This window comes from Photinus pyralis, unplaced genomic scaffold (assembly GCF_008802855.1).
Source record: "Photinus pyralis isolate 1611_PpyrPB1 unplaced genomic scaffold, Ppyr1.3 Ppyr1.4_LG4, whole genome shotgun sequence".
NCBI classification, from domain to species: Eukaryota; Metazoa; Arthropoda; class Insecta; order Coleoptera; family Lampyridae; genus Photinus; species Photinus pyralis.
The window spans coordinates 17,038,434-17,053,748 of record NW_022170511.1 but is presented as its reverse complement, the minus strand read 5'-3'; the positions used below and the strand labels follow the sequence as shown (position 1 = coordinate 17,053,748).

At 34.3% G+C, this 15,315-nt stretch overlaps 1 protein-coding gene across 1 annotated transcript in view; it reads left to right on the top strand.

The window, feature by feature from the left end:
- The first annotated feature begins 1,781 nt into the window (after positions 1 to 1,781).
- LOC116168118 overlaps positions 1,782 to 15,315 on the top strand; it is a 56,696-nt gene continuing 43,162 nt past the window's right edge. Inside the window, exons 1-3 of the mRNA XM_031483790.1 lie at positions 1,782 to 1,923; positions 2,844 to 3,635; positions 14,594 to 14,788. Of these exons, the coding sequence (XP_031339650.1) occupies positions 1,782 to 1,923; positions 2,844 to 3,635; positions 14,594 to 14,788 (1,129 nt within the window). The remainder of the gene's footprint in view (positions 1,924 to 2,843; positions 3,636 to 14,593; positions 14,789 to 15,315) is intronic.

The following is a 15,315-nucleotide window of genomic DNA, read 5'->3' as shown; positions in this document are numbered from 1 at the left end:
GTTGATGAACACCTGAAAAATCTTGGGCACGAATAGAAAAATATGACGTGAAACCTCTATCCGGGTTGCACAAAGGGTTCGAATAAACACAATAATTTGATTGACAATAGCAAAAGTTTATTTCGAAACACATGATACGAAAAATTTATGCAAAATTTCTGAAAAAGAGGCAAGCTTACAAAGTTTGTTTAAACAAACTACCCCGCACCCGAGCGGTCGACATATAAAATAATAAAATCTTAAAATTACAGTAGAACCGTGCTAATCCGAACCTCGTGAATCCAAATTTGCGTTAATCCGAATACGCTGAAACGCACTTAACTCCACACACTCATACGCTGACAGCTTCTGAACTTCAATTTTCTTTAACACACAAATCTTGATGAATCGATAAAATTAATCCTCGCGTGACCAAGCGGGGAAACGCAGTTACCCCAAAGGTATTTTTTTTAACATAATTTCGTAAAAGTAATATTACATTGCAACCGTATATTTATATAATTTAAATTTGTTGTAATTAAGTATTTTGTGACTGGGGTGAACAATATATCCCACGTAACAAAATTGTGCCGAACTAAAGCGAGTCGGGAGTGCAAACACCTACGCGATCCTGTCTTGAGATTAGCGGGTGCCGTTGAGGGAGGGGGGAATTGGTTTTATCTTTCAAGGTATTCTAATGAAAGGTCTCAACGAAAGGAACTGTTTTCTACGAACTACCTCCTTTCTCCCATACGATTTAAAAATCTTATCTGCACAATATTTCTTCATAATTTATACTTGATTTTAATATGTGTCAGAGTACAGTTTTTAAGCTTATAAATGCAACTCTTGTTGGCAAAGTATATGTAATACTATGCACAGGGTGGCCAAATAAGAATGCGAGGTACCGTATCTGGGAACCTGTTCATCGTAGAGGCTTGCGGTAAAAAAATCGTTACTAAAACGGCCACGAGAAAAACCTGGAAAATATATTTAAGTTTCTGAAATGGCCACTAGAGGGCGTAACTGCAATCTGGAATCTAAAAAAGTGATTTTTCTGTGAATTCCGCTATATTAACCTAACAAAAAAATGTCCGGTCTGGCGGTCATTTCAGAAACTTAAAAATATTTTCCAGGTTTCGTTCGTAGCCGTTTTAGTAATAAATTTTTTTACCGCAAGCCTCTACGATGGATAGATCTCAGATACAGTACCTCGCATTCTTAGTTGGCCACCCTGTACATGTACTTCAGACAATGTCTTGTTCATAAAACTCAAAACTTTAAGTGGGGCAACTGCGGTACCCCGCTTGGGCACCCGTTGAATATTTCATGTCTTGGTCACACGAGGGTTTTAACTTGATGAATAAAATAACTTTAGTTAACTTGCTTCTGCACAAAATTATTACAATACAGACAAGACTATGTCTTCAGCTAACCAAATTCGGCGGAGAACCTGAATAAAGATAGCGTAAACAAACTTCCACGCATTTTTCAACCGTCGCGAACCAGCTAACTTTGTTTTCCCTTGATTCCAATTTTTAAATCGCGAGGACTAGGATGATAAAGGCTATGGAAACACCACCGCCCCCACATTGAGTATGACGGCAAGCGAATAACACGCATAATTTGTGCTCCTGCCTTAAATTGTACTTTTATATTGCATTGTTTGTGTATAGTGATATTAGTAAGGATTACCTACTAAATTGTAACTTATCAGTGTATATAAATTGATTTCGGGTGAAAGGTTCACTGGCTTTATCTACCACAACAGATAATCCTAATACAAGTGCGGCTGTTAACAAATGTTTAAAACGCGATCTGTAACTCGTAAAGAAAAAGAGGGCCTGCAACTACCAGAGGATCACTCGCAATCAAGTCAGTCCAGCTTCTGCACAATGGAAAGTATGTTAGATATGATGGAAGAATTGAAAAAGGAGTTGGCAGGTATCAACAACAGTATATCTAATCTTAATACCAATTTTAACAATAAGTTAGATAATTTTATGAAGGATATGTCTTAAATGCGAGAATAATGCAAAAAGCATTACTTTGCTTAATAATAAAATTGATGATTTGGAACAACGGAGCCGAAGAAGTAATTTGCGTCTCTTTGGGGTCAAAGAATTGCAGAATGAAAATACGGATGAAGCAGTAATCCATATTTTAAATGATAATTTAAATTTAAATCTAACTATTAACGATATTGAGAGGTCACATAGAGTAGGTGCATTATCGCCGAATAAAATACGTGCCATAATAATTAAATTTAACAATTATCGTATTCGTCAGTTGGTATATAGTTCAAAATGTAAACTTAAAGGGACTGCATTGGTTCTACGAGAGGATCTTACTGCTAGAAGGCATAAAAAGTACATGGAGCTCCAAGGTGTTTATGGGAAATCGAATTGTTGGACAAGAGATGGAAATGTACTATTCAAAGTTAATGCAGATGTGAAGCTATACAGTTTTGATAATTCGAACTAGTGTAGTGAGCTTAGCAGTGAAGATAAACCCCTTTATTGAGTTTGAGAGATTACTTGTTTTTTCTTGTGTGTTTTCTTTATTCAAATGTAAAATCTATATTATTATTAATCAGCAATGATGCTACATTCATTTGTGTGTATATAACGAACTATAGTTTTTTTTCTTTGTGTAGAATATTCAGTATTCAAATTTTTGGTATGTATTATAAACCGATTATTTGTTGTATTTTTCCTTTGCGTATTTAGGTGGCCTATAATTAGTTCCCTGTGAACGAATTATGAGTAATACCACATTTGCTCATATCAATGTGCGGTCGCTCACCAGAAATTTTGTTGAATTTTCTGAACATGTAAGGATGAATAAATTTGATTTTGTTGCAGTTAGTGAAACCTGGCTACATAATGGTATTGACTCGCATATTGTTGCAATTGAAAATTATAATTTTTTACGAAAGGATCGTGGCAGTCGAGGAGGTGGAGTGGGCATTTACGTGAAATCAAACTACAAAGCAACTTTTATAGAACAAGATGTTTCTAAAACGTATGAGCAGCTTTGGTTACGAGTTGTTGATAAAAATAAGGTAATATTTATTGTGGGTGTTGTCTATAGGCCTCCCAATACCAATGTTTTAAATTTTATCGCGGAGTTTGAGGATGCGATGTGCAATATTCTACCGATTCATAGGAATATTTATGTGCTGGGCGATTTTAACATTGATTATTTGAAATCTGAAGAAGTTTGTGTCGTTCGTTATAAATCAATGTTGGATGCGCTCGGATTACAACAAATAATTAAAGATTCAACTCGGGTAACAGCACTTTCGTCCTCCCTAATTGATCATATTCTTGTGTCCGATCCGCAGACTGTTTTGTTCTCTGCGGTTACACTTTCTCATTTAGCTTCTGACCATAACTTCATAACATGCTCCATAACTACTGTATGTGACCGTCCAATTATGTCAAGACTCACTTATAGGGACTACTATAATTTTCATGAAGTATCTCAATATTTTGATTTAACACTGTCTCAACTCAACTGGCATGAAATATATATGTTACCTAGTGTAAATGATAAGGTTGACACATTCTCTGGCATCTTGCTTTATATTTTTGATCTGTATTTCCCCCTTAAAACCAAACTTCTTAACAAACCGGAATTACCATGGCTAACTAGTAATGTAAAATTTATGATGAAATTAAGAGATAGTGCATATAAACGTTACAAACGAACCAAAATCGCTGGGCACTTTGAGTATTACAAATCTCTTAGAAGTCTAGTGTCCGTTTCAATTAAAAATGAAAAGAAAGCCTACTTAAATTTTACTTTAGCTAAATATCATAAAACATCTCTGTGGAGGGCAATTAATAACTTAGATATTTACAAGAAGAATCATTCTACAATCCCACATCACTTAAGTAATCCCGATGACATAAACTCCTATTTCATTAACTCTGTTCCTTCGAATAACATACATACCTCGTCTAATGGTTATAACTCCATTCATCCTAATGTCACCACCATATTTACATTCACTCCTGTTGATGATACAACAGTGTTAACTATACTCAATGGGATTAAGTCTAAAGCTTTTGGTTCTGATGGCATCAATATTCAAATGATTCAGATGTGTTGTCCGTCCATGGTTCCTTATATAACCCACATTGTCAATGTCTGCCTATCCTCTAATATTTTCCCTACAGCTTGGAAAACTGCACTTGTGAGACCCATTCCTAAAAATCGATGCCCTAAAGACTACAAGGACCTTCGACCAATAAGTATTTTGCCGACTTTATCCAAGGTCCTGGAAAAGGTAATGAAGGCTCAAATTAGTGATTACTTCAAAAACAACCGTTTATTGTCTAAGTTCCAATCTGGATTTCGAGAAGGTCACAGCTGTACTTCTGCACTACTAAATATCACGGATGATATCATACGGGCAACTGACTCAGGGAAGCTCACAATAGCAGTTTTACTCGATTTCTCAAAGGCATTTGACACTATCGACCATAAACTACTCCTTAGAATACTACATCACTACGGTTTTCATTCTACGGCTATACAATTAATCTCTTCTTATGTTCAAGGTAGGCGGCAGAGCGTTCTTGTGAATAATACTCGTTCCTCTTCACTTGACATACGACGGGGTGTTCCGCAGGGTTCCGTATTGGGACCATTTTTATATATTATTTATTCTAATTCCATTTGTAGTAATCTGTACCATCAATATGCGGATGATACGCAGATTTATCATAGTTTTAATCCTGCTAAATTGAACGAAGCCGTTGAAATAGTGAACAAGGAGATAAATACTTTGGCTGATATTGCTCTAGACCACAATTTGCACATTAACTCGACAAAATCTGCGGTTGTTATTTTCGGTCGTAAATTAGCTAGGGAACCTTTTATTAAAATTCATCTCCGAAATGTGCTGCTGCCTGTAATGAACATGTCACGTAATTTGGGTCTAAACATGGATGCAGATCTTAAATTTACACAGCATGTCAGTGCCTGTGTGAGCAAAGCGTTTGGGACTCTAAGAAAACTGTACCCCAATAGAAATATTCTTACTCCTAAAATTAAATTGCATTTGTCTAATTCTGTGATTTTGTCCCATTTTAATTTTTGTGATGTAGTCTATGGAGCATGTATTGATCAAGTCACGGCGACGAGGATCCAAAGAGTGCAAAATGCATGCTTAAGATTTGTTTACGGTATCGGACGTAGGGATCACATCTCTCACAAAATTGTGGAAGCAGGGTGGCTTAATATGCATCAAAGGAGAATATTGCATTCATCTGTGTTCTATCATAAATTATTTTATTTCCAAACTCCTGGATACTTGCTTGACCGTTTAAGTTACCGCACGGATGTGCATAATTTGTTTTTACGACATAGGGGTCTGTTAGATATTCCCACCCACAGTACCCGTTATTTTGAAAAATCGTTTTCGTATAACGTGGTAAAAATATATAATGCTATTCCGCGGTCTCTCAAAATGCTCAGTCCATCATCATTCAAATCTAAAATGTGCCAGTTGCTAATATCAAATACATTGCCGTTATAGGTTTTGTAGCATTTCTTCTTATTTATATATATATTTTTTTTTCTTTCTTTCTTAATGCGTGGTGAGTGTTCGTTCATTGGTGTTACTGATATATATATATATATGTGTTGCTATTATATTATGCTTGACAGGGCTGCATGGAAGATCAGGGTATTGCTACACTGAATGCAGTCCTTTCCCACATTATTCTTATTTTCTTTATTTATTTTATTTTTGTTTTCCTATTAGTTGTTTTTGTGGGAATAAACATTATTATTATTATTATTATTATTATAGATTTATGAAGACGCAGTTTCGTCATTATTAGAATAATTTGTGCAGAAGTACATAGTTCAATTAAAGTCATGTGGAAAGTTTAATGCGATTTGTCCGTTAACGGAAGAAAATTATGTTGATTTGAAAAAGCAGTCTTAGGGCATAACAAAACCTTCCTGAGATGTTCTTTTCTTAATAAATTTAAAAGTGATTTCCGTTGGAACGGCTACCGAAAATTTGCAACTGTGTTGAACAGACCAATTTGTTTTGTTATCGAGATTGTGAAATACAGAAGCCATCAGTAGTTGTGTGTGAGATAAGTGCGCCTGTCATCGCAAACCGTTGACTTTCTTACTTGTTATTGATCGCCTTCGTGCAAAGTATGTTGGTAAAAAACAGGCGGTGTAGCCTCTGTTTCTTTCAGGGATTATGTTTTATGTTTGTTTCATGTGTTTCAGAAAAAAATTGTGTCAATGTCAATCAATTGTGTGTTTATTCGAGCTCATTGTGCGACCCAGATAGGGTACTCATGCCGGATTTTTCTATTCTTGCGGAAAATTTATTTTCGGTGTTAAAATTTTTACAAATGCATTTTTTAGAATTTACGGAAAGCGATTAAGATCATTGAGTTTTTCAAATTAAGTAATTCCATGCCATTATTAGAATTCTTCTTGATAGCGGGAGCCGGTCGTGCTTTGCGAAATTCGTGATTAAAAATATTAGGAATTGGCAGATGCGTGGTGTCGGCACACCATTGCATACAGCAATACTATCCAAAGAAAACATTGTAGAATTCTGCTGCATTGTTGAAAATAAGTACCTAATTTATCGCTTTCACAACCGATGCTTTATATTGTTGTTGGCATAACCGCATTGAAAATTTCAAATCTTACTTTCTAAGTTGCTGATACAGTTTTGCACATAAATGGGAGAAGCTTCAAAAACTGAAAATGTTATAAGACAAAAGAATTCCAACTGATCAAACAATTAACATACAGTAAAGTCTTATAAAAACACACAGGAAATATAAAACTTATTGTCTGATTGAAATTGACAACATTACTGGAATAAATTAGGGGTTCCTTTTCTTTAAACTTAACCTAATTAAATAGAATAAATTAACAAATTATCAAAATATAACAAAAATTCCTTATTTATGTTACGGTTTTTGGCGCTCTTCTATATTAATATTTTCCCAGAACGCCCGCTAAAAAAAACTGAACGGAACCAGAAACTACTTATTCGCGCTCAAACTCGGGACTCTCCACAATGTGCTCTAACCAATCGAAATCTACTATCTTTATATGGAAAATGTGCCGACTAGAAAATGCGAAACGGAACCAACGCAATGGGATGATTCATGGAGCTCTTATCGTAGCAATTTGGTATAAATAGAGAGTTCTATTCAAACCCGTCTGTCTGTCGTCTTAAACTTGAGATCACCATTCGCATGCAGCGGTACACATGAACATCCGCGACCTTAATATAATCCAAAAAAATTATAAAAAAACTCCAATAAGCACAATTCTAGCCCAAATCCAGATGGGAATTTAAGCTGCAAACAGAAATCTTCATTTTTGGTTTAAGTATCTCATCATAATTTTGTAACCCTACACACAAAATGAGGAAGTTGCGGAACAAGCACTATGCATTTGCCGCAATTGCAAATCTTCTTCGTTATGATCCCCTAATCAAAATTATGTACCTACATTAATATTAACAACCATAGCATTTAGGTTAAAGCTTAAATCAGTACAAAACGAACACACACATTTTGAACCTTCGTTCTTGTCAATAACGCCAAATTAAAAATGCCCGCACATAATTAGCACAATTCTCTATGTGAAATTGATTTTGATTATAAATGGTGTTGTAATCTCAGATTTAAAATTACATAGCTCTGTTTTACTACTGACGCACAAAGCGTAGTAGTTGGCGCTATAATTGTCATAGAACGAGAACAATTAAGGAGTTAGCACCCCTTTGATCTTTCCATTCGGGGGAACAATTCTATGGAAGTATTTGTCTTTTAAAAATATTGGCATTGATGAAAGAACGTCGAGGATATTTAAAATATGTAAGTTTCATGATTCTCTAGAAATTAAATCCCTACATAATTAATGTAGGTCACATTCCCTAATGTTGCTTGATAAATCATTATCTCGTCGTCCTACTAATCCCACCCCCGGAAACATCCAAGACTCATCTCCTGATGAAACTACTATAGTAAACAAAAAGTTTCAGCCTAAATACACCTAATACTAAAGTAATCGCAAGATTCTAGTTCCGATATTGCCTTATTTTTTAAATATGGCTATTGATAGCAGCCTTGCCGCGCAAATTTCCCCAGAGATGCGAAGTTATTTGCACGGTTGTGTTCCAATGTCACCAGACCATGTAATTAACTGAAATATTAAAGAAAATGTATTCGTTTGTTAACCAGTGAGCAATTTGTAAAATTAGAATAATGAAATGCATGTAACGTATAAAAACGTTTTGTGTAATATTACATTTCATTTTGCTTTCCACTCGTGCAATAACAAATTGAAACAAACGAACAGGTGCTCCCTTTACCACACATGCAGCTGTATACGTTTTTGTGCCAAAGGATTTAATAATCGAATAAAATTTTTTGCGGCAGTAAAACAAACATAATACTTTAGGCAGTGGTCGAGGGTTTGAAAAAGCTTTAGAAATGGGTCGTGCATAAATACTAACAATGCTTTACCGTCGAGATTATTCATCGCTTCATAACAAAATATGTTTAATATACACAGACTGAACTATGACTGAAATTTTTAATAAACCCTTTTAATAATAACTTAATTAAATCCCCTGTGTGCTTTGGAAGCGGTTGGTTAATGTACTGAATGAAATGCGGGAATTTGAATGCTCAAGATGGAAAACGTCTTCGTCGGCAAAGAAATATTAATTATGCAAATTCGTTAACTTCTAATGTTTTCATTTGATGAGTGTCTACCTAGTACCGAGTAAGTGCGTGTGCAACAATTTTTTGTTAGGTATGGTTCTATTCTTTATCGCCGTTACATTTTCTTGTAAAAATTAAGAGTGAAAAATAATATTAAATATTAAATATACACAAAATCTCGGTACTAAATCTGCGTTTTTCCTTTAGGTACTTTAAATAGTATATTGAAAGACAAGTGTTACAATGCTATTGTAATACGACTATTTTGAAATAGGAGTATTACAATAAAGCATTGTAACACGTGTTTTTCATACTATTTTTTTCTATTTCGGGGCTTTAATTTAATTAAAAAGTAATTATGGAAAACTACTGGACTTTAGAATTAATATGTCTTAAGTTGGCAACACCATTTACGTTGACAAATTTTAAGTTGGCAGCGTAGATAAACACAACACTGACATTTGGAAGCTTGAAATTCCGTGAATGTGTAATTTTTTACTCGTAGATAAATTTATTTATGGTGGATGTGTAAACTGCTGATTTGGAATGTATTAAGTTCTTCGTGTACCAAAAATCAAGGAAAATACATAAATTTTACGTAATTTGATTTCACATCCTGATGATTTGACGTTGACGTCTTGGCGAACTGCCAACTTAGAGATGAAAAGTTACCAAAAACAATGTTACAATGGAACTCATTGAAACACTGTTTTTACCGAAAACAGTTGCACAAAATTCTCGTTGTAACACCGAAATAGAAAAACTAATTTACTATCCCGTTTGTTTAAAAATGGGAGTGATTATCGCCCCTTTGCAAAAACCCATTATAACCTTCAAATCTTCAACTCAGTTAGAAAATCTCATTAATAAAATTAATTAAACACGAAACAACTTTTTTTTCTAACTGGGCTAATTCAAAAAAATCACATACAATATGGCTTTCTGTTTAAAAATAACGACCGAATCGTAAGGTTCCTGTATTAATCTCCGATTAACAAAGAAATTATCAAACCTACAACCCTTTCTTAAGGATCTGGTTGAAACTGAATTCAAGCATTTACCTTAAATGTAGACTTAACGATTTCCCCTTTTTATGGCGCGTAGACTCTTTTCTTAATTGGATTGAAACTTCTCGTGACGGGATAGCTGATTTTTTTGTGCGAATTGCGTTCCCTAAACAGGTGCAATAGTATCCTGTAACGGGGTAGCTACATTTACAGAGGTCAGTTGTACAAAATGAATTTTATTGTCTGCGGCACTGGAAAAAGTTTTACTGTAAGAATTAATGTTTGTAAAGCAATAATAAAACTGATGCTCTGGTTTGATCACTCCCGAATAAGTACTTATACAAATTCGATTTAGTGAATATATTGATGAAATCAATATCGTACCAACTCCAGGTTTCTTCATATTTTTTTGTGTTTAACATTTAAAATGTAATTAATACAAAATAAAAACCAACCAACCAATTTTAATTGATTACCTAGATCCTTATATCCGTTATAATCAAACACCTAGTACGAAATTCTATTCAAATAAATTTACACACATGTGTTCATGGGATAAATCCAGGTAAATCAACCTCTTTAGTGTATAAAAATGGCTTCTAGCAAAAATGGTTTTTACAAAATTTTACAAAATCACTAAAAACGGTCAATTGAAGTTAAAACATGTTCCTATTGTCACTTGGATTTTCTCTTTGAAAGGCAGCAGCAGTTTGAAGAATTGGATGGTGGAGCGCCTTTTTTACAATACAATCGGGCTTTTGTATCGGCAGGCAAAATTCTTTGTAAAGGAATCTCGCAAGGTGGTTGACGTAGGTTAAATCCGTGCTTCAGGTTCCTCACAATTTATTAGCCCCAATTTGGTTTATTTGCGAGAAAAAATTACCAATATTCCGCGTCCGAAATTACCCCTATAACTTGGGGTTTTGGTAGCCAACAAAAGCACAAATTAATTGTTTCTAACCTTTTTACCAGTTGCCGTTTTTTAAATAATGTGATTAAGAGCTCGCATAAATAAATTAGGCGCACAGATTTAATTACTAAACTGGTTTTTTTTACGTAACTTGCCACTCAAAAAAATAATGCAACGGAAATGTTTTGCACTTTGGACCCAAACGCTTTCGTAGTAACAATTTAGTACATATACTTAAACTTTTTTTTAATTATTCATCTTGTTCCTTCCATTATATCATTAAATATTGCTCGCAGCGAGAAGAGTATAGAAACTTTTATTTGTAGAATTGTATGTAGATTACTTTATGTATAAGCACATTCTTTGCTATGGGCCACCGTTTACGAATTATTTACAACAAACTAAAAAAGGTGACCTTACACCCCCTCTCAGATTAGCTCCACCCCATCCATGAGTATTTTAGTACGTTGTTTAAGACACCTTTGCCTACAACTATACCAAAATTCACTTTTACACGCATTATTTCCTATATTTTTCCTTCATTCAGTGGACTATAGGGTTGCACCGGTTGCATGGTTTAACTATTGAGTGCTATACAAGGTAGTTTGGTTCATGTAGTTGTTGGTATGTTATTATTTACATACATAACATAACATAATATGAACAATGGGGTATTAATGAAACTATTCTGAAACATCTGAGGAAAAGGAAAAGTTCGAATTCGAAGCTGAATCTAAAGAATTGAAAAAATTGAACAATCTAAAACCTAATAATGGAAAAAATCTCCATGAAATGAAAGATATTAAAGAATGTAAAGGAACTACACGATGTCGAGAGTCTGAAGAATTTCTAGAATCTGGTAAATCGAAAACATTTAAGTAAACGGAAGAATCTAACGTAGCTGAAGAAACTGCAACATCAGAAATACCCGAATAAACGAAAAAATTCGAAGAAAATTAGGAATTTAAGTATTTACTATTCTATAGAATCCTAACAATTAAAATAATCCGAAAAGTACCGGAAGAATCCGAGGAAATGCAAGAATTTAAAGGATCTCAAAACTGAAGAATAGAATTGATGCAAAGAATGGATGGTGCCCTCCAAAAACTGTAGGGATCTTGAGAAGGAAAGTGAATTGGCCTCGGCTAGTCAGGGAAACCGGCCTTCCAGTGAAATGGCTATCGAGGTTGGACAAAGCTCATGTAATTTTGGCAGCCAGGCTACATAAGTCACGCCAGAAAGTAAATAAAACCATGACCTAAAAATAAAATAAGAATACAAGCTTTGTGAACCGTTGGGGTAAAACACTTTTGTCTTGCCAACAAATGTACATATACACATAAATGTAAATGCATAAACAGTAATATATACAAAAGCTATTACAGTGTACTTGCACTTTGGCAGCCGCTTCGATAGTGTACACATTGTATTGCTCGTTGTAGCACTTCATAAGAGAACGGTACTTCATCGATATGAGTGGTTAATGCTCGTTACACGAAAAATCCATCCAAAAACTACAATGCCAAAATCAGACCCAAATCCAATTCATTCTAACTTACGTATCCTATTAATAAATGGATTTCGGATTGCGGTATAGGTAAAAGAAAGATAAGTAATTAAATTAAAACGTATGGTATAACCTATAAAGAAACGTGTTAACAAATAAGGAATCCAATGAAAATAAATCTACCTTAAAAGGACACAACCAAGTCCCATTCGCGTAAATACGTTTAAATAAATAATGTAGACAATTTTAGCCTGATGACTCAATCTCAATAGTACCAACTACTCCTAACACACTAAGAGCGCATTCAATCAAGTCACCCAAACCAAGAGTAGATTCAACGAAACAACGGGACGTTACAAAACCAAGCATACTTTATTTTTTTACCTACTATACTATAGGTTGATCCAGAGAAACTACCTTTATATTGTATTCAGCCCACGTGCTTACAATTGTCTACAACTACGCCATATAAAAAATATAAATAATTAAGTTTTGGAATATACTGCACGTACTGGAGAATGACAAATAAAAGGTAAAAGAAACAACCCTATTTTAAAAATAAAGCGGGCGGCCGCATTTGAGATGTTTACTGTATTATGTGTTAAATTTAAAACCAAAAGCGAGTGCGCGTTTTATGTTTGTACGTGGTTGTAAGGTATGATCAACAAAATTTTGATTCGGGGAAGGCCCTGAAAATTTTAGGTTACGTCTAATACTAATCAACTTCACAGCTCGCATTCAAAGGTGACATTAAAAATGAACTACAATGACGTCCCTTTTTCTCTCTCTTTCAGTGCCAACTCCACACTAAATTATAGTTCATAGGTACCTTACATTCGCGTTGAATTAATTAGTTTTAATGGATCAAGTCTCTAGGTATTTATTTACCGGTCCAGCAGCGATTTGTTTGTAATTAACCGCAATCTCTTTTGGGATTTCCCCGAAATTTGATTTAGTTTGATCGCGACTGGGTTTATGCGACGACTATCGACTACATTATTGACATTGACTTTGATTTAGAATTTCCATAAAGATTTTCACGTGTTCACTTAGCTTAGAAGCCATTTCCATTGTAAATATTGTAAGAACATTCGAAATCGACCGTTTGAGTTTATCTTGTTTTATTAGTAGCATATTTTTTGTTTTTTCTTATTAGTCCGTTGATTGTGTTTCCATTTAGTATACGCAAAGTAATCCTTTTTTTGGTTTGAGATAAGTATTATTGTTTGCAAATATTTTGCTTTTACTGTATCTTAAGGTGACCTAATATAACTGAATGGTGGGAGTGTGACGCTATTTTCTAAATATACTTCATTTTCTTTTAGTTGGTACATTACATAAAAACCAAAAACCGTTCCATAAAATCATTAAATAAAAATTACTGTCATTTCTCTGCTATAGTCTATCCTTTTTTGTGAAGAAAACGGCCAGCCAAGGCATTATTCAATACAAAAACCCAACCGTTCTATGACGACGAGACTTGAGGGTTGTTGATTACATGGGGGATCTCCCACCTTCTTTTTAAACTTTTCTTAAAAATTATATACAAAATAATTGATTGTGCAATAAAAAAAAATTCGCAATCCGTGCAACTATCGAAGACGTAACCTTATACGCACATAGGAAAACATAAACATTTCCAATGTTAATATATTATTGAAAATGAAACAAACAGATAACACTGGCGAAGAATTGCTGTATTCTCCTACAATCTACTATCAGGATTAATAAACATTTGAAAAGACTTTGAAAATTTCGCAACCTGAAAATATTCATTTGTAATTTACACGCGAGAAGTTATAACGCGTAGCGGAAAAGCTCTGACGATCGAAGCTGAATTAGAAATGAAATTTATGTAACAACGAAAAATGAAATTCTACGTATATCACTTCTAGAATGGAAAATGTCCGCCCGTCACTCAAACGCCTGCATCCAAGAATTAGCGCCCAAATGCTTTCCTTCCAAATTCTGATTGATTTCCCCGGACGCTTTCGGAATTCCTCACTTGAATTACTATTCGGAAAATGAACCACCGATATTAATTGGTAATGGCTTTACTTCAATATTCCCTATTGATCTTCCCTTGACGAAGAAAACTAAATCTTTTTTTTGTACTTTTTAAGTGTGAATTATTTAGATGAACGTTTTTAATGGTAGGTATGTACCTACCGCATTAAAAAATACTCCATCCTACGGTTTTTCTTTATAAAAGCAGTCGTGTGAGTTACATACCTACCTACATTTCGCTTTCGCTTTTATGTCATTTATAATTTAAGATTTGTAAACTCGGAACGTAAGAATGTTCTTATACAGTAAATTGTCATATAAATATTTATAAGGTTTTGGAAAGCTTATCTCCATTTGAGTGAGCTTATTCTGTTACCGTAGCGAAATGGAGCACAGCCAGATGCATTTGAATGTTTTCCATTTAATATATTAATATTGCGTTTCGTTTCAGATGAATTTTGCGAAGAGTTTCCACACAATTTTATACCGACTCCCGGCTACTGGATAGAATGTTCCCGACAAAAAATTGCCACAGATACGATTTGGGATGAAAGCGAATCTGACAGAGATCTCCCTGAAGGTGACGAGGAGGATCGTGACGTGACGGATCACGATAACGGCCATCATTCCAGGACTCACGATCACGGTAGGTTTTCATTTTGCATTTTCGCTAATTTAAGGCGCCTTCAAATAATTAACTGGCATATGCGGGCGGAAGCTAAAAGGATTTACTAACGACGCAAAGATGAGATTTCCCTTTAATGTTAGGTATATCTGATCCTGTTCTAATTAGCTTTAAAAACCCGTACCTACAAATAACTTTACAAAGAATGTGAAATGGGTAAATGTAATTAATACGATTTCGGTTTCATGTTAGAAACAAATTTTATTTCAACTCAGCTTAAAAATCATTATTTCAATTAAGATTCCGCTCTGTAATTTGATCGCCCTTTTATTTTTAAGCAATAATTTATTGAATCTGCAACGACATTGCCCAACTTAGTTGTTTTCTGGAAGCCCTAGGCTCCCACTTAATTGAATTCCAACTAGTTACATAATTAAATTTGAATTATATTAAATTGATTATAGTTTAAGATTGAATTTGATTGAATTATTTATATGCTGCTGTACTTATTAACTTGGATTCGACATTTTCAGATCGATAACACACAA